At 48.2% G+C, this 21772-nt stretch overlaps 1 protein-coding gene across 5 annotated transcripts in view; it reads right to left on the reverse strand.

Moving 5' to 3' along the window:
* The window catches only part of dnajb2 (DnaJ heat shock protein family (Hsp40) member B2), a 58614-nt gene extending 39083 nt beyond the window's left edge, over nt 1-19531 (reverse strand). For 2 of the 5 annotated variants that reach the window (XM_067987008.1, XM_067987004.1), the window contains exons 1-2: nt 19418-19530; nt 3082-3168 (exon numbers count right to left, since the gene is read on the reverse strand). In XM_067987008.1, the coding sequence (XP_067843109.1) occupies nt 3082-3146 (65 nt within the window). In that variant the 5' untranslated portion in view covers nt 3147-3168; nt 19418-19530. Of the gene's footprint in view, nt 1-3081; nt 3169-13251; nt 13272-19417 lie in introns of those variants that run through there. The other 3 variants (XM_067987005.1, XM_067987007.1, XM_067987006.1) reach the window with 3 other exon arrangements.
* Nucleotides 19532-21772: the final 2241 nt, after the last annotated feature.

Raw genomic sequence — 21772 nt, forward strand, 5'->3', positions numbered from 1 at the left:
CCAGTCCATTGATATCTTCCTGCAGTCTACAGCTTTCCTCCTCGTTGTCACCCACGCGGCCAATTTTTGTATCATCTACAAACTTCTTAATACATAGTAGTCAAAATCATTAATATATATCACAAAAAGCAAGGGACCTAGTACTGAGCCCTGGAAACAGCCTTCCAGTCACAAAAACACCCGTCGACCATTACCCTTTGCTTCCTGTCACTGAGCCAAGTTTGGATCCAATTTGCCACTCTCCCTTGGATCCCATGGGCTTGTACTTTTCTGACCAGTCTGCCATGTGGGACCTTGTCAAAAGCCTTGCTAAAATCCATGTAGACTACATCAAACACACTACCCTTATCGACCCTCCTTGTTACCTCCTCAAAAAATTCAATCAAGTTAGTCAGACACTACCTTCCCGTAAAAATCCATGCTGATGTGTAATGTGTAATCATAAGGAGGACGATTTGATGGTAAGGAGTGTGGGACTTTTGGTGAATGGGGAGGTGTCGTTGAGGTTACTGGTATCGCTCATTAACCATCTGATCACGCAGAGCCCTGGCAGACAGGGCCTGTCTACCTTGTTGCCTACGTGCCTCCTCCACCTCCTCCTCCACCTCCTCCTCCACCTGTCCTGCTCTGCATGGTCTCTCTGCATGCGTCCAATCATGTTCAGTTCCCAGAGGAAGCCCTAGCAGGCAACCCATGTCTGGAAGCAACTTTGTTCAGCACACTATTTTAAATGCCACTCATAGTACTACAAGACCACTGCAATATTGCAACCTTCTTCAAGTATAGGAAATTTCCACAAACACTCACAATTGCACCAGCAGCCAGAATAAATAATCCAGCATCTAAACTGTAACTCCTGCATGCTCCCTTTAAATAGCGCTGGTAGGGGGTGGGGGTCCATCATGCCTTTAACTCCTGTTCAGCTGTGCGAGGTTAGGACAGTGCGTCGGCTGGACCGGGGAGTTCCAAAATGCCGCCAGCCGCTTCAAATCAGCGTTGCGCACTGATTTACGTCATAATCTCCCTACTGTACTTGCTGCCGGCGTTCGTTAGACGCGCGGAGAACCACCTTTACCAAGGTGGTGTCCTGCGCACGTCACGCCGGAAGTGCGCGCTCGCATCTCGGACGCCATTTTCGGGGCTTAGGTCTCCGTGTAGGGCCAACAGAACGGGCGCCGCGCAGCCCAATTTAGCCCCCACGCTCTCTTAAAGTCACGTGATACCATGCTCATCCAAGGGTCTATTGTCTATAGGAATACAGTTAAATCCTACACCAGCTGCCTTGTCTTGGTCAGGCTGCCTGTTCTGCAGAGAGATGTCTTAGACACATGCTGTACCCGCTATACTAGTTAACCCATGATGCATTGCCAGCGATGCCCACAGCCCGAGAACTAATTATTAAAAATGAAATTTCAATATGTAGGAGTGATAGTCAGTTGTTTCCCTTGATGTTTTGCCTCAGACATTCTCTGCTAAACCTTTGAGTTATGCTAGAATGGTATATCTACCATTGGCGGGAAAGTGGAGTTGAGGTGGAAGATCAGCCATGATCTTATTTACTAGAATGGTACCACTTCAGTTACGTGGAGAGACTGGAGAAGCTGGGGTTGTTCTCCTTAGAGCAGAGAAGGTTAAGAGGAGATTTGATAGAGGTGTTCAAAATCATGAACGGTTTTGACAGAGTAAACAAGGAGAAACCGTTTCCAGTTGCAGAAGGGTCGGTAACCAGAGGAAACAGATTTACGGTAATTGGCAGAAGAACCAGAGAGGAGATGAGAATTTTTTTTTTTTTACACAGCGAGTTTATATGTGCTGCCTGAAAGGGCGGTGGAAGCAGATTCAATAGTAGCTTTCAAAAGGGAATTGGATAAATACTTGAAAAGGAAAAATTTGCAGGGCTATGTGGTATGAACAGGAGAGTGGGACTAATTGGATAGCTCTTTCAAAGAGCCGGCACAGGTCCAATGGGCCGAATGGCCTCCTTCTGTGCTTTATCATTCTATGATTCACATGATTCTAGAACTAGGGGTCACAGTCTCAGGATAAGGGGTCGGCCATTTAGGACCGAGATGAGGAAAAATTTCTTCACTCAGAGGGTTGTGAATCTTTGGAATTCTCCACCCCAGAGGGCTGTGGATGCTGAGTCGTTGAGAATATTCAAGACTGAGATCGATGGATATTTGGACACTAAGGGAACCAAGGGATATGGGGATCGGGCGGGAAAGTGGAGTTGAGGTCGAAGACCAGCCGTGGTCTTATTGAATGGCGGAGGAGGCTCGAGGGGCCGAGTGGACTACTCCTGCTCCTGTTTCTTGTGTTCTTATATGCTTGAGGGGTCACGTTGGGGAATGCTTTAATACGCTGCAGCTTAGAGCGGTCGGTGGAAGGTGGGCTTCTGCTCACAGGCTCCCCAGTGTGGGCGTAGCCCCCTACCCACCCCACTCACATACCTTTCTATACAGGATAACGAGGCAAAGGGGAGGGAACTGCGCCAATACTAGCTCCAGCAAGGGTGCTGCCAGCAGGCAGGCGGAGAATGGATTCCCAGAGGTACAGGGAGTGGTAGACTGGCCGGCTGCCCGAGGGGAAGGGAAAGCGGGACAGCGCGCGGCCCCTCCTCACGGAAAATAACACCTCAGTGAGCGGGTGGTCAAATGCATTTCTTTCAGAAAATAACATTTTGCGATCCAGTATACGAGCAATTCGAGACGTGACGTGTGGTGAGTGTAACAGGCTCGGGGGGAGGAACAGGTGACTTTGGGCCAATGGTTCCCGAAGCTCTCCACCACTGGGGGTTTTCCTCTCCTCGTGTCTGGGTCTGTTGTCGACTAATCGATAGAGACTGATTGCTGTGATCAATCAACAACTCCCATTATTTTTGTATCATGCGATTACCGAGATGGTAGAAGGCAAACTAGATGGGACCATGGTCTTTTATCATCCAGCAATTCCTATGTTCCAGGCCACATTACAAGTAGACACACTAAGTTACCACACATGCACACACTTTAGAGATATCTGTGTTCCAACAGAGGTAATCAGGGCGCGGCTGGGGGAAGGGGATACAAGGCGCACACTTACGCTTTCTTAATGTCGTCCTGCGAGGAATTGTGGGGGACTCCCAAGATATTATAATAGTCCACCATTTCCTCCACAGCTGTGTTCTGGCTGCGAGACAAAAGTAAGATGGGAGTCAGAGTTTAACAATATCTTCTCATAACAATAAAATTCTCATCCTTGTTTTCAAATGCTTCCATGGCCCTCGCCCCCTCCCTATCTCTGTAAGCCTCCTCCAGCCCCACAACCCTCCGAGATCTCTGCGCTCCTCCAATTCTGGCCTCTTCCGCGTCCCCGATTTCCATCGCTCCACCATTGGCGGCCGTGCCTTCAGCTGCCTGGGCCCTAAGCTCTGGAATTCCCCCCCTTAACCTCTCCGCCTCTCTATCTCTCTCTCCTCCTTTAAGACGCTCCCTTAAAACCATCTCTTTGATCATGCTTTTGGACACCTGTCCTAATTGCTCCTTACATGGCTCGGTGTCAAATTTTGCCTGATAACGTCCCTGTGAAGCGCCTTGGGACGTTTTACTACATTAAAGGCGCTCTATAACATAGGAACAGGAGTAGGCTATTAAGCCCCTCAAGCCTGTTCTGGCCATTCAATGAGATGTGACCTAACTCCATATACCCGCCTTAGCTGCATATCCCTTAATACCTTTGGTTAACAAAAATCTATCAATCTCAGATTTAAAATTAACAATTGAGCTAGCATCAATTGCCATTTGCGGAAGAGAGTTCCAAACTTCTACCACCCTTTGTGTGTAGAAGTGCTTCCTAACTTCACTCTTGAAAGTCCTTGCTCTAATTTTTAGGCTACGTCCCCTAGTCCTAGACTCCCCAACCAGCGGAAATAGGGTCGACTGAGAGAAACTATCAGTTAAATATAAATGCAAGTTTTTCTTGTTGCATTTCCACCGGAAAACAAAACAAGACCAAGTCAAGTTCCACAGCGTTTCACCGTATTTGGAAAGCCAGCCCGGGACTGACAATCCCCGTCGGCTTAACTTGGAGGAGAGTCGAATCCTAGGCCGAGACACTTCGGGGCGACGCGCTCGTGTCTCCTCCAGGCCAGCAAGGGGCAGAGACCAGGGAGTGGGTTCTTCTGTTCCTCCCTCGGCCGGGGACTGGTGCACATCATGTAGCCCACAGAAGGAACCTCACTTGGGGGAGGGAGGGGTGGGGGGGAAGAGAGACAGACCACATCTTGAAAAAAAAGTGTCAAAAAAGCTCAGACCTTTCCTGACCGGAAAGAATAAAGACTTGCATTTATATAGCACCTTTCACAACCTCGGGACGCCCCAAAGTGCTTCGCAGCTAATGAAATACTTTTTTTTTAAAGTGTTTTTTTTCATTCGTTCATGGGATGTGGGCGTCGCTGGCGAGGCCGGCATTTATTGCCCATCCCTAATTGCCCTTGAGAAGGTGGTGGTGAGCCGCCTTCTTGAACCGCTGCAGTCCGTGTGGTGACGGTTCTCCCACAGTGCTGTTAGGGAGGGAGTTCCAGGATTTTGACCCAGCGACGATGAAGGAACGTTCGATATATTTCCAAGTCGGGATGGTGTGTGACTTGGAGGGGAACGTGCAGGTGGTGTTGTTCCCATGTGCCTGCTGCTCTTGTCCTTCTAGGTGGTAGAGGTCGCGGGTTTGGGAGGAGCTGTCGAAGAAGCCTTGGCGAGTTGCTGCAGTGCATCCTGTGGATGGTACACACTGCAGCCACTGTGCACCGGTGGTGAAGGGAGTGAATGTTTAGGGTGGTGGATGGGGTGCCAATCAAGCGGGCTGCTTTGTCCTGGATGGCGTCGAGCTTCTTGAGTGTTGTTGGAGCTGCACTCATCCAGGCAAGTGGACAGTATTCCATCACACTCCTGACTTGTGCCTTGTAGATGGTGGAAAGGCTTTGGGGAGTCAGGAGGTGAGTCACTCGCTGCAGAATACCCAGCCTCTGACCTGCTCTTGTAGCCACAGTATTTATGTGGCTGGTCCAGTTAAGTTTCTGGTCAATGGTGACCCCCAGGATGTTGATGGTGGGGGATGTTGATGGTAGTCACTGTTGTAATGTAGGAAACCCAATTTGCGCACAGCAAGATCCCACAAACAGTAATGAGATAATGACCAGATAATCTGTTTTTGTTTAAAAAGTGCCGTTGCTTGAGGGATAAATATTTGCCAGGACACCAGGGAGACCTCCCCTGCTCTTCTGTGAAATCGTGCCATGGGATCTTTTACATCTACCTGAGAGGACAGACGTCCACCTGAGTTTAACGTCTCATCCGAAAGACAGCACCTCCGACAGTGCAGCACTCCCCAACCCCCCCCCCCCACCCCATGTAATAAATTGGATAGCCCCGGTGGTGAAAGATAACATACTAGAGCCTGGTCTTCAGTTGCTTCCAAGCCTTTATTCACAGAGATCCATATTACCCACTGTGCACCCCCTGGATAAGCTCTCATATAAATGGATACGAGTCCCCATCATCTGAAAACAATCAACACTAATTTATATAAATCATATGGATACAATTAACACCTCAGTACAGGCACTGGGAGTGTCAGCTTGGATTTTGTGCTCAAATCTCTCGAGTGGGACATGAATCCACAACCTTTTGCTTTAAAATCTGTTCAAAACAATTAGAAATTTTTCAGAAAAGGTGGAACGCCAAGTTTCAAAAGTTGGCTATTTAAAACAAAATAATTTTTTTAAAAAAAATAAACAGACTTGATTGACAGCCAAAGGCTTTTCCCCCACCCGGCCCCTCCCATCTCTGAATGAGAACTTGGAGCCAAGTCACGTTCAGGAATCATAGAATCATACAGCACAGCTATCCAATTAGTCCCACTCCCCCCCTCTTTCCCTCCCCCATAGCCCTGCAAATTTTTCCTCTTCAAGTATTTATCCAATACTTTTTGAAAGTTACTATTGAATCTGCTTCCACCGCCCTTTCAGGCAGCGCATTCCAGATCATTTCAACTCACTGCGTAAAAAAGAATTCTCCTCATCTCCGCCCTGGATTTTTCGCCAATTATCTTAAATCCGTGTCCTCTGGTTACCGACCCTCCTGCCACTGGAAACAGTTTCTCCTTATTTACTCTATCAAAACCCCTTATTGATTTTGAACACCTCTTATTAAATCTCCCCTTAACCTTCTCTGCTCTAAGGAGAACAATCCCAGTCTCTCCACATAACTGAAGTCCCTCATCCCTGGTACCATTCTAGTAAATCTCCTCTGCAAGGCCTTGACATCCTTCCTAAAGTGCGGTGCCCAGAATTGGACACAATACTCCAGCTGAGGCCTAACCAGTGATTTATAAAGGTTTAGCATAACTTCCTTGGTTTTGTACCCTATTTATAAAGCCTTCTTTAACGGCCTTCATAACCTGTCCTGCCAGTGGGAGGAAGTCTACCCAGCTCAGCACAGAGCAGCAACATGAAAAGAACACTGTTAAAGTCCTCACACACTAGCTCGATGGGAAGACATGAACTAAAACTAGAATGATTCCAGGGATGAGGGACTCCAATTACGTGGATAGACTGGAGAAGCTGGGGTTGTTCTCCTTGGAACAGAGACGGTTGCGAGGAGATTTGATGGAGGCATTCAAAATCATGAAGGGTCTAGACAGAGTAGATAGAGAGAAACTGTTCCCATTGGCGGAAGGGTCAAGAACCAGAGGACATAGATTTATGGCGACTGGCAAAAGAACCAAAGGTGACATGAGGAGGAATTTTTTTACACAGCGAGCGGTTAGGATCTGGAATGCACTGCCCGAGGGGGTGGTGGAGGCAGATTCAATCATGGCCTTCAAAAGGGAACTGGATAAGTACTTGAAAGGAAAAAATTTGCAGGGCTACTGGGATAGGACGGGGGAGTGGGACTAGCCGGATTGCTCTTGCATAGAGCCGGCGCGAAGTCGATGGGCCCAAAGGCCTCCTTCCGCGCTGTAACCTTTCTATGATTTTCTAAAAGTCCAATTATATCACACGGAGGGAGGGGGCAGTGAGAATCTGAGCTGACTGTATGCAATTTTTCTACGTTATGGTGAGTATTACCAAGGGGGACTCCACATGTGCACGGGGCCCCTGGGTGGGGACTCCACATGTGCACGGGGCCCCTGGGTGGGGACTCCACATGTGCACGGGGCCCCTGGGTGGGGACTCCACATGTGCACGGGGCCCCTGGGTACACGTGCGTTAATCCACCCCTGGTGATGGTACAGCAGGGAAATACACAGACCAGTGAGGAAATGACCGGTACAGAACAGGCATGATCCACGGCCTGTGTTGTGTTAACTGATCTCAGCCGGACCAACGGAGGGGAAATTGGCCTCAGTACCCCTGAGTTTGAGGAGGAAAAAAGAACGAGCTTGCATTTAGATAGCACCTTTCACGACCTCAGGACGTCCCAAAGCACTTTACAGCCAATGAAGTACTTTTTGAAGTGTAGTCCCTGTTGTAATGTAGGGAAACGCAGCAGCCAATTTGTGCTCCCACAAACAGCAACGAGATAACGACCAGATAATCTATCTTAGTGATGTTGTTTGAAGGATAAACATTGGCCAGGACACCCCTGCTCTTCTTCGAAATAGGGGCCGTGGGATCGTCTACGTCCACCTGGGAGGGCAGACAGGGCCTGGGTTTAACGTCTCATCCGAAAGACGGCACCGCCGACGATGCAGCACTCCCTCAGAACTGCGCTGGGAGCGTCGGCCTGGACTGTGGGGCTCAAGACTCTGAAGTGGGGCTCGGACCCACGATCTTCTGACTCAGAGGCGAGCGTGCTACCCACTGAGCCACGGCTGAGGGAAGAGGACAACAACAAAATCACATCAGCCCAGCTTCTAGCTCCTGATCACTGTCCAGTGACTGCAGCTAGAAGTGTGTGCCAAGTCATGCATCCAATAAGGGATCTCCGGAGGGCTGTTGAGCTGGAGTCACCTTCCCCATTCTGTTCACTGAGAGATAACCGGCATTAAAGGTGCGGCCCTCCGAGATCTCCGCGCTCCTCCAATCCTGGACTCTTGCGGACGCCCCACCTTCATCGCTCCACCATTGGCGGCCGTGCCTTCAGCTGCCTAGGCCCCTAAGCTCTGGAATTCCCTCCCTAAACCTCTCCAACTCTCTCCCCTCCTTCAAGACGCTCCTTAAAACCTACAATGGGCCGAATGGTCTCTTTCCCCCCCGTGCTGTAAAAAGTTTGGCGTAATGCACAAGGTCAGCGGTCAACGGCACAGCATGTACCGATCCCAGGAAGCGGAGGAATAAGTGACAAATCTCCGTGCCTTGGAGCGACGCACTTCCCGCGACGTTTCTGAAGTTAAGCCGCGCCGTTGTGGGGAGGCAGCGGCCGAGGGCCAGAATCGTCCCCGTACGGAGAGTAAATTAGATGCTGCACTTCCTCGGCCATGCCACCGGCTGTTCTCCAGCATCCAGGCAACCAAATACACAACAGCATCGGTAGTGTCAGCCGTGGCTCAGTGTGTAGCACTCTCGCCACAGAGTCAGAAGGCTGTGGGTTCGCAGTCCCCACGCCTGAGACTTTGAGCCCGTAATCCAGGCTGACACTCCCCGGCGCAAGCACTGAGGGAGTGCTGCACTGTCGGAGGTGCCGTCTTTCGGACGAGACGTTAAACCCAGGCCCCGTCTGCCCTCTCAGGTGGACGTAAAAGATCCCACGGCCGCTATTTCAAAGAGGAGCAGGGGAGCTCCCCCACCCCACCCCACCCCCCCCTGGTGTCCTGGGCCAATATTGATCCCTCAACCAACATCACTTAAAAAAAAAGATTATCTGGTCATTATTTCATTCATTCATTCATTCATTCATTCCTGAGGTCGTAAAAGGCACAGTATAAAAGCAAGTTCTTTCTTTCTTGCACAAGTGGATTGGAGTTTGTAACCCCTGCCCCAGCCAGTTTTGGAACTAGGCAAAAGGGCATCGACCCAATCGGAACCGCAGAGCCACAGCAGCAAATCACCCACGAGATAACCCAGGGTGGAGCAGGTTGCAGGCAGCGGCATGTCTCGGGGAGTGTGGGGGTTGGAGATATCCATCAATTTTATATATATATATATATAATAATAAAATATAGAAAAATATATATTAAAATATATATATAAATATACATATATATATATACAAATCACATCAGCAGCCACGCACTGCTCCAAAGCCCCTGATCTCAGACGAGTAGAATCCGTGGCCTCTATTTTCAGTCGCTGAGCGTCAAGCCTGCGGTGAGGAGCTATTTATGGCTGCACCACATCCAGTTTATAAATATGCCTCACAGGTGAAGCAGCAGAACCCCTGCCAATCAGTACAGTCCTGAAAAATGCACCCCCCCCCACTGCTTCACCAGAAACATAGGAACGGCAGTAAGGCCATTCAGCCCCTCGAGCCTGCTCCGCCATTCAGTTAGATCACGGCTGATCTGTATCTTAACTCCAACTACCCGCCTTGGTTCTGTAACCCTTAATACCCTTACCTAACATAAAAATCTATCAATCTCAGTTCTTAAAATTTTCCCCCAAGTCTCAACAGCTTTTTTTGGGGGGGGGGGGGGGAAAGAGTTTTCCAGATTTCCACTATCCTTTGTGTGAAGAAGTGCTGTCATTTCCTGGAGCAGAAACACTGCTCCTCTTCGACTCGGGGTTCTGACGAGCTGTGGCCAAAAAAAAAAATCAACCCAGACGATCGACTCCATCACAGCCCCCGATTCAAACGAGACCAGAACTGAAATACTGACTCCACCCCACCACCCCCCGATTTTCGCAGGAATACTATGGTGGGCTACATGCTATCTCCGGATGAACCTCGGCTGCTGATGGGGTCTGCACTTCCATGGTGCTTTCTTCCTTTGTGTGGCAGAGAGATTGGACAAGAACAAAAGCAACTTGCATTTATACAGCGCCTTTAACGTAGTAAAACGACCCCAAAAGCGCTTCACAGGAGCGTGATCAGACAAAAATTGACAGGGAGCCACACAAGGAGATATTAGGACAGGTGACCAAAAGCTTGGTCAAAGAGGTAGGTTTTAAGGAGCGTCTTAAAGGAGGAGAGAGAGAGAGAGAGAGAGAGAGAGAGAGAGAAAGACGGAGAGGTTTAGGGAGGGAATTCCAGAGCTCAGGGCTTAGGCAGCTGAAGGCACGGCCGCCAATGGCGGGGCGAAGGAAATCAGGGGTGCGCAAGGGGCCAGAATTGGAGGGGCGCAGAGATCTCGGAGGGTTGTAGGAGGTTACAGAGATAGGGAGGGGGTGAGGCAATGGAGGGATTTGAAACGAAGGGTAAGAATTTTTAAATTCTCACTCCCGTTCTTTTCTCATACACCTTCTAGGGGGAGGTGGGGGATGGAGGGGAGGGAAGGAATTTTTAAGACCCCTGACATTGTGTTAAATTCCTCCCCCCACCCCCCCATTCTGTTCCCACCTCAGATCTGGCCGTCTGTAATTGAAATGTTCCAGGGGGCATTAAGAGTCCCAAGGCGCTATGCGATGAAGAGCTTCAAGTTTTTCCTGATGTCCTAGCCAACATTCCTCCCTCGACCAAAACCCCCCCAAAAAAAAGACTAAATAGTCATTCAGCTTATTACTGTTTGTGGGATCCTGCTCTGCACAAAGCAGCTACCAGGTTTGCCTACATAACAGTCACAGTACTTCAAAAGTAATTTACTGCATGAAGCATTTTGATGATATGATGAGGTGCTACCCATTGAAGATAATTGGCAAAAGAACCAGAGGGGAGATGAGGAGAAACATTTTTACACAGCGAGTTGTTACGATCTGGAATGCGCCGCCTGAAAGGGCGGTGGTAGCAGATTCAATAGTAACTTTCAAAAGGGAATTGGATAAATAGTTGAAGGGGAGAAAATTTGAAGGGCTACGGGGAAAGAGCAGAGTGGAGTGGGACTAATGGGATAGCTCTTTCAAAGAGCCGGCACAGGCACGATGGACCGAATGGCTGCCTTCTGTGCTGTATCATTCTATGATTCTACTTATACCTGTTAGCCTGGATATTGTCAGTAGGCTTCTCCACTTGCATCATAGCCAAATCTTTTTTTTTATTATTCATTCACGGGATGTGGGCATCGCTGGCGAGGCCGGCATTTATTGCCCATCCCTAATTGCCCTCGAGAAGGTGGTGGTGAACCGCCTTCTTGAACCACTGCAGTCCGTCTGGCGAAGGTTCTCCCACAGTGCTGTTAGGAAGGGAGTTCCAGGATTTTGACCCAGCGACGATGAAGGAACGTTCGATATATTTCCAAGTCGGGATGGTGTGTGACTCGGAGGGGAACGTGCAGTTGGTGTTGTTCCCCCCATGCGCCTGCTACCCTTGTCCTTCTAGGTGGTAGAGGTCGCGGGTTTGGGAGGTGCTGTCGAAGAAGCCTTGGCGAGTTGCTGCAGGGCATCCTGTAGATTTAGTCCTAAGCCATCATCTGCACATATACAAACCAGCAGGGCTCAATGGGTAGCAACTGAACGCGGGAATCCTGGCCAATTTTCTTTTGGTTACGAAGGGAGCACCAAAGCTCATGGTATCGCTCCCACTCAGACCGAGCACATCCAACTCAGCACACAGAGCAAGGATCAAAGACTTTCCATGACTCAATACCTTAGCAGCGGTCAAGTGGCTAGTCCCAGGCGGATGCCATTTCAAGAGGAGAGTGAGTACAGCCCAGAGACACCCCCGAAACCACCCCTCCCCCTCTTTAGGTAGAACATTTGACTTCCATTGAACATAAGAACATAAGAAATAGGAGCAGGAGTAGGCCAATCGGCCCCTCAAGCCTGCTCCGCCATTCAATAAGATCATGGCTGATCTGATCCTAACCTCAAATCTAAATCCATGTCCAATTTCCTGCCCGCTCCCCGTAACCCCTAATTCCCTTTACTTCTAGGAAACTGTCTATTTCCTTTTTAAATTTATTTTGAGTGAAACTCCCTCCCCATGTGTCAGCCGGGCCTCGTGGGGGTTGCTCTCTCCCCTCTGAGTCAGAAGATCGCGGGTTCAAGTCCCCACTCTAGAAACGTGACCCAGGCTGACGCTCCCGGTGCAGGACTGCACTGTGCGAGACGTTAAACCGAGGCCCCCACCCCACCCCACGTATGCCCTCTCGGGTGGAGGTAAAAGATCCCCTGGGCGCTATTTCGAAAGGGGAGCGGGGGGGGGGGGGGGGGGGGAGTTCTCCCCGGCGTCCTGGGCCAATATTTATCCCTCAACCAACATCACTAAAAACAGATGATCTGGTCGTTTATCTCATGGCTGTTTGCGGGATCTTGCTGTGCACTAATTGGCCACCGCGTTTCCTACATCACAACAGTGACTACACTTTTTTTTTAAAAGTACTTCATTGACCATAAAGCGCTTTTAGACGTGCTGAGGTCTTGAAAGGCGCTATATAAATGCAAGTCTTTCTTTCTTCACAGAGGGCACTTGGCCTCCATTGTGGCACCACCCCAGCGTAGGAAGTGGCAGCTACAGACTCACGTCCAAGTGTATCTCAGTGCCACACCGCACTGCGGCTTCAAACTGCTGACCTCGAATATCTCACCAAAGCTCACCGTCAAAGTGCCTTCAGGAGAGGAGGGGCAGAAGGTAAAAGGGGTGGGAGGGAGGAGGAGGGGGAGGGGGGAGGGGGAGGGGGGAGGGGGGAGAAAGGATACCAGTCTTAAAGCAAAAAAAAAGAAACTTTCCAAAAGAAAAAAGAAAAGCTCATAATCTGGGAGCTACTTAATGGATGTAATTCCCAACCTCTCTAACCCTCTCTCTCTCTCGCTCTCCTCCTTCAAGACGCTCCTTAAAACCTACTTCTTTGACCAAGCTTTTGGTCACCTGTCCTAATATGGTGTCAGGTTTTGCCTGATTGCGCTCCTGTGAAGCGCCTCGGGACGTTTTACTACGTTAAAGGTGCTGTGCGAACGCAAGTTGTTGTTGATTCCAGTCCTGCACATTCCTACGTCCCCACTCAGAGATTAAATTTGCAGGTTTTGAGGCAAGCCACTCCACATTACCAGTTCTCCAGTTACAGAAGTGGAAACAGGTTGCTGTTTCAGGCACTCTCCTTATAAGGCCTGTTTTCTGTGTATTTGTTCGTTCTACCGTGTCTGATTCATAGCGTCGTCAGTATTTGTTTTAAAACAAACATTCAGTTCCCGCTGGAAAGATACTAAAGCAGTTGATACAACATCATCTGCAAACTAGGAATCACCTTCCACGTCTAACGCAAGCTTCCCACCATCGCCAATGACTCCAAGGCTGTTCCGTTGCTGTAGCTTCTAACTGCCTCTCCTGCATCAAGTCTTTAAGATGAGTTGAAATTTCCTTCAGCTCAATGTTGTCAAAACTTAAGCCATCCGTTGACTCGTTCACACCATTTGGTGTTAGCCGTAGCTCAGTGGGCAGCACTCCCGCCTCTGAGTCAGAAGGTTGTGGGTTCAAGTCCCCACTCCAGAGACTTGAGCACAAAATCCAGGCTGACACTCCCCAGTGCCAGTACCGAGGGAGGGCTGCACTGTCGGAGGTGCCGTCTTTTGGATGAGGCGTTAAACCGTGGCCCCGTCTGCCCTCTCAGGTAATAGATCCCACGGCACTATTTGGAAGAAGAGTAGGGGAGTTCTCCCCGGTGTCCTGGGCCAATATTTATCCCTCAACCAACATCACTAAAAAGCAGATTATCTGACCATTATCACTTTGCTCTTTGTGGGATCTTGCTGTGCGTAAATTGACTGCCCCGTTTCCTACATTGCAACAGTGACTACACTCCAAAAGTGCTTAATTGGCTGTAAAGCGCTTTGGGACGTCCTGAGGTCATTAAAGGCGCTCTATAAATGCAAGTTCTTTCTTTCTTCTCATGTTAAAGCCCAAATGTGTGACCTCAGCGCCCTGTTCCCCTGAGCTCAACTCCCTGGCTCACATCCAGTCTGTTGCCACGGTCACTTTGTTCCACCTGCTTCCACCCCTGACTGTCCCTCCGGAGCTGCTGAGACCCTCACTCCCTCAAAGACTCACTTCACCAACACCTTCCATGGCCTCCCTCCTCCAGCTCAATAGTCCGACACACCCAACGGCCCACCTTTGCCACGTGCCGCTGATCACCCGCTGATTCAACCTCAAGATTCCCGTGCTCACCTTCAAATCCCTCCAAGGCATCATTCCAAGTTATCGGTGTACACAGAATTACATAGAACGTACAGCACAGGAACAGGCCATTCGGCCCAACGGATCCATGCTGGTGTTTATGCTCCATACGAGCTTCCTCCCTCCCTCCCTCAGTTCCCATTGGCGGAAGGGTCGAGAATCAGAGGACACAGATTTAAGGTGATTGGCAAAAGAACTAAAGGCGACACGAGGAAAAACCTTTTTACGCAGCGAGTGGTTATGATCTGGAATGCGCTGCCTGAAAGGGCGGTGGAAGCAGATTCAATCGTGGCTTTCAAAAAGGAACTGGATAAATACTTGAAGGGAAAAAATTTGCAGGGCTACGGGGAAAGAGCGGGGGAATGAGACTAACTGGATTGCTCTTACAATGAGCCTGCACGGGCTTGATGGGCCGAATGGCCTCCTTCTGTGCTGTAACCATTCTATGATTCTATTTCGCAATCATTGCCTGTGAGTTTATTGTGTGTATCCCTCGGTGGCCCTATCCCTATCCTGATTTTTCTTTTGGTATTTGCGTCTCTGTAGAATACTTTACTATTTCTTTTCACATTCCTTAATAATTTAATTTCCTAGTTTCTTTTTGCCTTCCCAATTGTTTTTGTGACTTCTTTCCTAACCTTTTCATATTCCCTTTTGCTATCCTCTCCTTTATTGCCTAAGTGCTTAGTGAATGACTTTTTCCTTTAGTTTCGAATTTGCCCTTAATTCTGTATCCTTCCATGTTGCGTCATTACTGGCGAGCTTGTTCTTGCTTTTTAGTGGGATAGATTTCCCCTGGACTCCACTGATCACCGTTTTAAATGTTTCCCACTGCTGGTCTATTTCTTTGTCAGTAAATTTTTCCAGTTTATTTTTCCCTAGTTCCATTCTCATCCCCTGAAAATCAGCTTTTTTTCCCCAATTTATTACATAATAAGAACATAAGAAATAGGAGCAGGAGTAGGCCAATCGGCCCCTCGAGCCTGCTCCGCCATTCAATAAGATCATGGCTGATCTGATCCTAACCTGAAATCTAAATTCATGTCCAATTTCCTGCCCGCTCCCCGTAACCCCTAATTCCCTTTACTTCTAGGAAACTGTCTATTTCTGTTTCAAATTTATTTAATGATGTAGCTTCCACAGCTTCCTGGGGCAGCAAATTCCACAGACCTACTACCCTCTGAGTGAAGAAGTTTCTCCTCATCTCAGTTTTGAAAGAGCAGCCCCTTATTCTAAGATGATGCCCCCTAGTTCTAGTTTCACCCATCCTTGGGAACATCCTTTCCGCATCCACCCGATCAAGCCCCTTCACAATCTTGTATGTTTCAATAAGATCGCCTCTCATTCTTCTGAACTCCAATGAGTAGAGTCCCAATCTACTCAACCTCTCCTCATATGTCCACCCCCTCATCCCCGGGATTAGCCGAGTGAACCTTCTTTGTACTGCCTCGAGAGCAAGTATGTCTTTTCTTAAATATGGGCAAAGTACTTTGGTCTTTTCTAGCTGTATGAACCAGCACACACCCTCCTCCTAATGCTGTATTAGAGTTTGCTCTCTAATCCCTCCACTCAGCCATCAGAGGCTGGTTTTGTAGTCAGTACCACCTGTGGAAAACTCTCCCGAAACGACTTCAACCTTGCTACCCACCCCATCTGCTTTCAAAAATAAATGCAAGTTATTTTAATAATTTCAATTTTACATTTAAAATCAACACAAAGAAACATCCTGTGCAGTAGACGTGGTCTACATGGACTTTAGCAAAGCCTTTGACAAGGTACCGCATGGTAGGTTGTTACATAAGGTTAAATCTCACGGGATCCAAGGTGAGGTAGCCAATTGGATGCAAAATTGGATTGACGACAGAAGACAGAGGGTGGTTGTAGAGGGTTGTTTTTCAAACTGGAGGCCTGTGACCAGCGGTGTGCCTCAGGGATCGGTGCTGGGTCCGCTGTTATTTGTTATTTATATTAACGATTTGGATGAGAATTTAGGAGGCATGGTTAGTAAGTTTGCAGATGACACCAAGATTGGTGGCATTGTGGACAGTGAAGAAGATTATCTAGGATTGCAATGGGATCTTGATAAATTGGGCCAGTGGGCCGATGAATGGCAGATGGAGTTTAATTTAGATAAATGTGAGGTGATGCATTTTGGTAGATCGAATCGGGCCAGGACCTACTCCGTTAATGGTAGGGCGTTGGGGAGAGTTATAGAACAAAGAGATCTAGGAGTACAGGTTCATAGCTCCTTGAAAGTGGAGTCACAGGTGGATAGGGTGGTGAAGAAGGCATTCGGCATGCTTGGTTTCATTGGTCAGAACACTGAATACAGGAGTTGGGATGTCTTGTTGAAGTTGTACAAGACATTAGTAAGGCCACACTTGGAATACTGTGTACAGTTCTGGTCACCCTATTATAGAAAGGATATTATTAAACTAGAAAGAGTGCAGAAAAGATTTACTAGGATGCTACCGGGACTTGATGGTTTGACTTATAGGGAGAGGTTGGATAGACTGAGACTTTTTTCCCTGGAGAGTAGGAGGTTTAGGGGTGATCTTATAGAAGTCTATAAAATAATGAGGGGCATAGATAAGGTAGATAGTCAAAATCTTTTCCCAAAGGTAGGGGAGTCTGTAACGAGGGGGCATAGATTTAAGGCGAGAGGGGAGAGATACAAAAGGGTCCAGAGGGGCAATTTTTTCACTCAAAGGGTGGTGAGTGTCTGGAACGAGCTGCCAGAGGCAGTAGTAGAGGCGGGTACAATTTTGTCTTTTAAAAAGCATTTGGACAGTTACATGGGTAAGATGGGTATAGAGGGATATGGGCCAAGTGCAGGCAATTGGGACTAGCTTAGTGGTATAAACTGGGCGACATGGACATGTTGGGCCGAAGGGCCTGTTTCCATGTTGTAAACTTCTATGATTCTATGATTCTATCCAGTTTATTTCACTTTCGGAAATAAAGAACTTGCATTTATTCAGCGCCTTTCACAACCTCAGGGACGTTCCAAAGCGCTTTACAGCCAATGAAGTACTTTTTGAAGTGTCGTCACTGTTCTAACATAGGAAACGCAGCAGCCAATTTGTGCACAGCAAGATCCCACAAACAGCAATGAGATAAATGATCAGATAATCTGTTTTTTTTTATATAAGCGATGTTGGTTGAGGGATAAATATCAGCCGGGACACTGGGGAGAACTCCAGCACCTTTCTCTTCAAATATCGCCATGGGATCTTTTACGTCCGCTCGAGAGGGCAGACGAGGCCTCGGTTTAACGACTCGTCCGAAATCTCTGGAGTGGGACTTGAACCCACAACCTTCTGGCTCAGAGACGACAGTGCGACCCACCGAGCCAAGGCTGACGCCTCTTTTTAAGAAGGTGATCCAGCAAATTTTCCCTTCAAATATTTGTTTCTTTTTTTAAAATCCCAAATCCAACTTTTAGCAATTAAAGACCCGCCTTTGCCTTTACAAACAGTTTGCTGCCCTTACCAAGACCTGATGTGGAGATGCCGGTGATGGACTGGGGTGGACAAATGTAAGGAATCTTACAACACCAGGTTATAGTCCAACAGTTTTATTTGAAAATCACGAGCTTTCGGAGCTTACCTCCTTCGTCAGGTGAGTGAAGGGATTCTAAAATCGCGTAGCATATATTAGGCTGGGAGACGGTCACACCAATCAAAGGTGTCGTTGGTGTTCAGACAGGTTAGCCACGGAAAACATTACATCCCAGTATACTGAATACACAATGGGTCAGATTACACAGACAAAGAGAGAAAGAGACCCGAAAGGCAGAGAGAGAGATACAGAGAGAGATAGAGAGAGAGAGATAGAGAGTGTCCAGTTGTATTAAAAACAGATAACTTTTTTTTCCCGCTGGTGGGGTTACGTGTAGCGTGACATGAACCCAGTTGAGGCTGTCCTCATGAGTGCGGAAAAAAAAGTTATCTGTTTTTAATACAACTGGACATTCTCTCTCTCTCTCTCTCTCTCTGCCTTTCGGGTCTCATTCTCTCTCTGTCTGTGTAATCTGACCCATTGTGTATTCAATATACTGGGATGTAATGTTTTTCGTGGCTAACCTGTCTGAACACCAACGACACCTTTGATTGGTGTGACCGTCTCCCAGCCTAATATGTGCTATGCGATTTTAGAACCTCTCACTCACCTGACGAAGGAGGTAAGCTCCGAAAGCTTGTGATTTTCAAATAAAACTGTTGGACTATAACCTGGTGTTGTAAGATTCCTTACATTTGTCTTACCAAGACCAGCGTGGGCTCTGCCGCGGATTCCCCCGTTTGAAGGCGGGAATTTTTTTTTTAATAAGGCAGCGAGTGGTTATGACCTGGAATGCGCTGCCCGAAAGGGCGGTGGAGGCAGATCCAACAGTAACTTTCAAAAGGGAATTGGACAAATACTTCCTGAAAAGGAGAAAGTTTGCAGGGCTGTGGGGGAATTGGGACTTTATTGAAGCATAGAAGTTTACAACATGGAAACGGGCCCTTCGGCCCAACATGTCCATGTCGCCCTTTCACAGGCACGATGGGCGGAATGGCCTCCTCCTCCTCCTGTGCTGCATCATTGGGGGGCGGGAGCACATTGTTTCCCCGCCCCTCTTCTGCCAAACTGACAGCGCGGGTGGCCAATGGGGTGAAACGTCGGCGCCGCGGAGGGAGCCGGGCGCCCAGTGAGCGGGCAGAGGGGGCGGGACGAAGCCGGGCAGCAGGTTGGCGCTGCAGCAGAACCTTCCGCCGCTCGGGAAGGACGGCAAGTTTCTCGGGTCTGGATACAAAGTAACGACTGAACTCCGCTGGAGGACTTCACAATGTTAAAAAAAAACTGATACAAAAAGAGGGAAACAGTTACAAAGTATCCAGGAGGACAATTACATTGTTACTATGTTTCAGAATCTTGTATTTTGATACCAAACAAAAGTAACAAATAAATCGTGTTCTATTTTTGCAAAAAAGAAAGGCAGAATGAATTCAGGCAGTGGTTTCAATGTGTTAATAGTCGCCCCACGCACCGCAATTAGTACAGGTTTTAGTTCAGCAAACGATTTAAAACAGTGTTAAAAAGAGACTAATTATACCGTGGAATTTATTTTAACGCCACACACAAAAAAAAAATAGGCTTCATGAAGTGTCAAATGCATCGTTTAAAGTAAAGATGGAAGAGCGGTCTTATATTCTGGTCATTACTAGTTGGCTGGGTTTTGGTTGGAATGTTCCTACCTGCCTCAATGAGATGTAACCCCCGTCTCTCTCTCTCTCTCTCTGGGCTGTTTCTGCCCGGCTGCAATCACTCTGATCTCACCGCGACGTCGACAATAAGCTGAAGAAACGTCGAGAAAACCCCAGCTCAGGGCGCGCGCGCGCGCAAAATAAAACCCAACCCCCCCCCCCAAGCCAGTAACCGCTGTGCCTGGAAAACACTCGGCTTATCTGCATCTGCTCAAAACAGGCCTTTTTTTAAAAATGTTTTTTAAAAAAAACATTAAAAAGGTCAACCAGGCTACTACTGAGAATTCAGATCGATCCATCTGCTAATCAGCAATCTATAAGCGCTGTCGAGTGAAGAAACAAACGTAAAGAAACTTTGCCTGTCAAGGAGCTCAGGGCCTCCCGAAGGCCTTCACAGCCAATGAAGTACTCGCGCTCACTGTTGCGACTTAGGAGAAAGAAAAGTAGCCAATTTGCGCACAGCAAGATCCCACAAACAGCAATGAGATCAAAGGCCACATAGTGGTGGTGTTGGTTGAGATGATGAATAAATATTGGTCAGGGCAATTGTACAATGAGATTATTTACATTCAACTGACGGCAGACACTTTTAACAGCTCAGCCCAAAGACAGCACCTCTGACCATGAAGTGTCAGTTTAGATTACGCGCCGAAGTCTGGAGTGGGGCTTTTACATAGAATCTACAGCACAGAAACAGACCGTTGGGCCCAAGTGGTCTACGCCGGTGTGTATACTCAATACGAGCCTCCTCCCAATCTAATTGCCCCTTCCACCCTGCCCCCATTTCCCTCTATTCCCTTCTCCCTCATGTATGCATCAAGCGTCCCCTTAAATACACCAATGCCATCTGCTTCAACCACTTCCATGTGGCAGCGAGTTCCACATTCTTGCCACACTCTCTGTAAAGAAATACCTCATAAATTCTTTATTTGATCTGTTAGTGGCTATCTTATATTTATGCTCCCGTGTTCTGGACTCCCCCACAAGTGGAAACAATTTCTACGATTCCAACGTGTGGAACCCCTTCATAATTTTGAAGTCCTCTCAGTCTTCTCTTTTTCAGAGAAAAGAGCCCCAGCCTGCTCGATCCTCCCTGATAGTTGCATCTTCTCAATTCTGGTGACATCCGTGTAAATCTTTTCCGCGCTCTCTGCATAGCTTCGATATCCGTTTGGTAGCGTGGAGAACGGAACTGCGCACGGTACTCACAAATGTGACCAAGGTTCAGTATAAATTTAACATTACCTCCCTTGAGCCCACAGCCGTCTTGACTGACGTGGGAGCCCCGACCGTAGATCCGGGGCTTTGCCAAAACTGCAATTTACAGGTCCAGGATGGGCGGGACCCAGGGGTGGGGGCGCGGGGTCGCGCTGGCTGCCCGACCGCCTCTCTTCCGCGGCATTGTCCGTGCCCGGGTGGCCCCGAAGAGGGAGCGTGCGGTGCCCACCGGTACGATCGAGGCCTTCCGCGACCAGCGTGTCTAATTGATATTCAGGTTATTATAATTTAATTGTTATTTGTGTGCCGTTGCTGTTTTAAGCACGGTTATTGTTATTTATTTATTATATTAGTGGTACACTAGGGCACTTGCCATGATATTTTTTATGTTTCCGACACTTGCAGTGTCACCCCTACAACGCAAGCCTAGACAATACAAGTACCCGAAATCAGCTAAGTCAGCAAGAGGCCAAGAATTGAAGCCGGGGCATTCCTGGTCTCTCATGGCAGTGAGTTAATCCTATAATAAACTATTCAGGCACTCTGCAACTCCATCTGTCTAAGCAGGTTTGTAATCTGTCACTTATGAATGCAGCCATTATCGAGTCCATGAGGTTAGCTATCGCCCCCCACACCCCACCCCATTCCCGCGAGTCCCAAGGATAACTCACACAGCCGCGGCTCGCTTGTTAGCCCTCTCGCCTCCGCGTCAAAAGGTAGTGGATTCAAGTCCCACTACAAAAAAAAAACTTGAGCACGCAAAAAAAAATCCAGGCTGACACTGTCGGCAGTGCCGTCTTCCAGAAGCAGACGTTAAACAGAGGTCCCCGTCTGCCCTCTCAGGTGGACGTTATAAAGTTATTTCGAAGAAGAGCAGGGGGAGTTCTCCCTGGCGTCCTGGCCGATATTTTCACCCCTCGACCAATATTTAAAAACAGATTTTATCTGGTCATTCTCACGACGCTGTTTGTGGGATCTTGCTGTGCGCAAATTGGCTGCCGCTTTTCCTACATTACAACAGTGACTGCACTTCAAAAAGTATTTAACTGGCTGCAAGGAGCTCTGTAGTCGGGAAAGGCGCTGTATAATTGTAAGTTTTTCTTTTTATCTGAAATACTAACCTATCTC

The sequence above is a fragment of the Heptranchias perlo genome, chromosome 7 (assembly GCF_035084215.1).
Source record: "Heptranchias perlo isolate sHepPer1 chromosome 7, sHepPer1.hap1, whole genome shotgun sequence".
In the NCBI taxonomy this organism is placed as follows: domain Eukaryota; kingdom Metazoa; phylum Chordata; class Chondrichthyes; order Hexanchiformes; family Hexanchidae; genus Heptranchias; species Heptranchias perlo.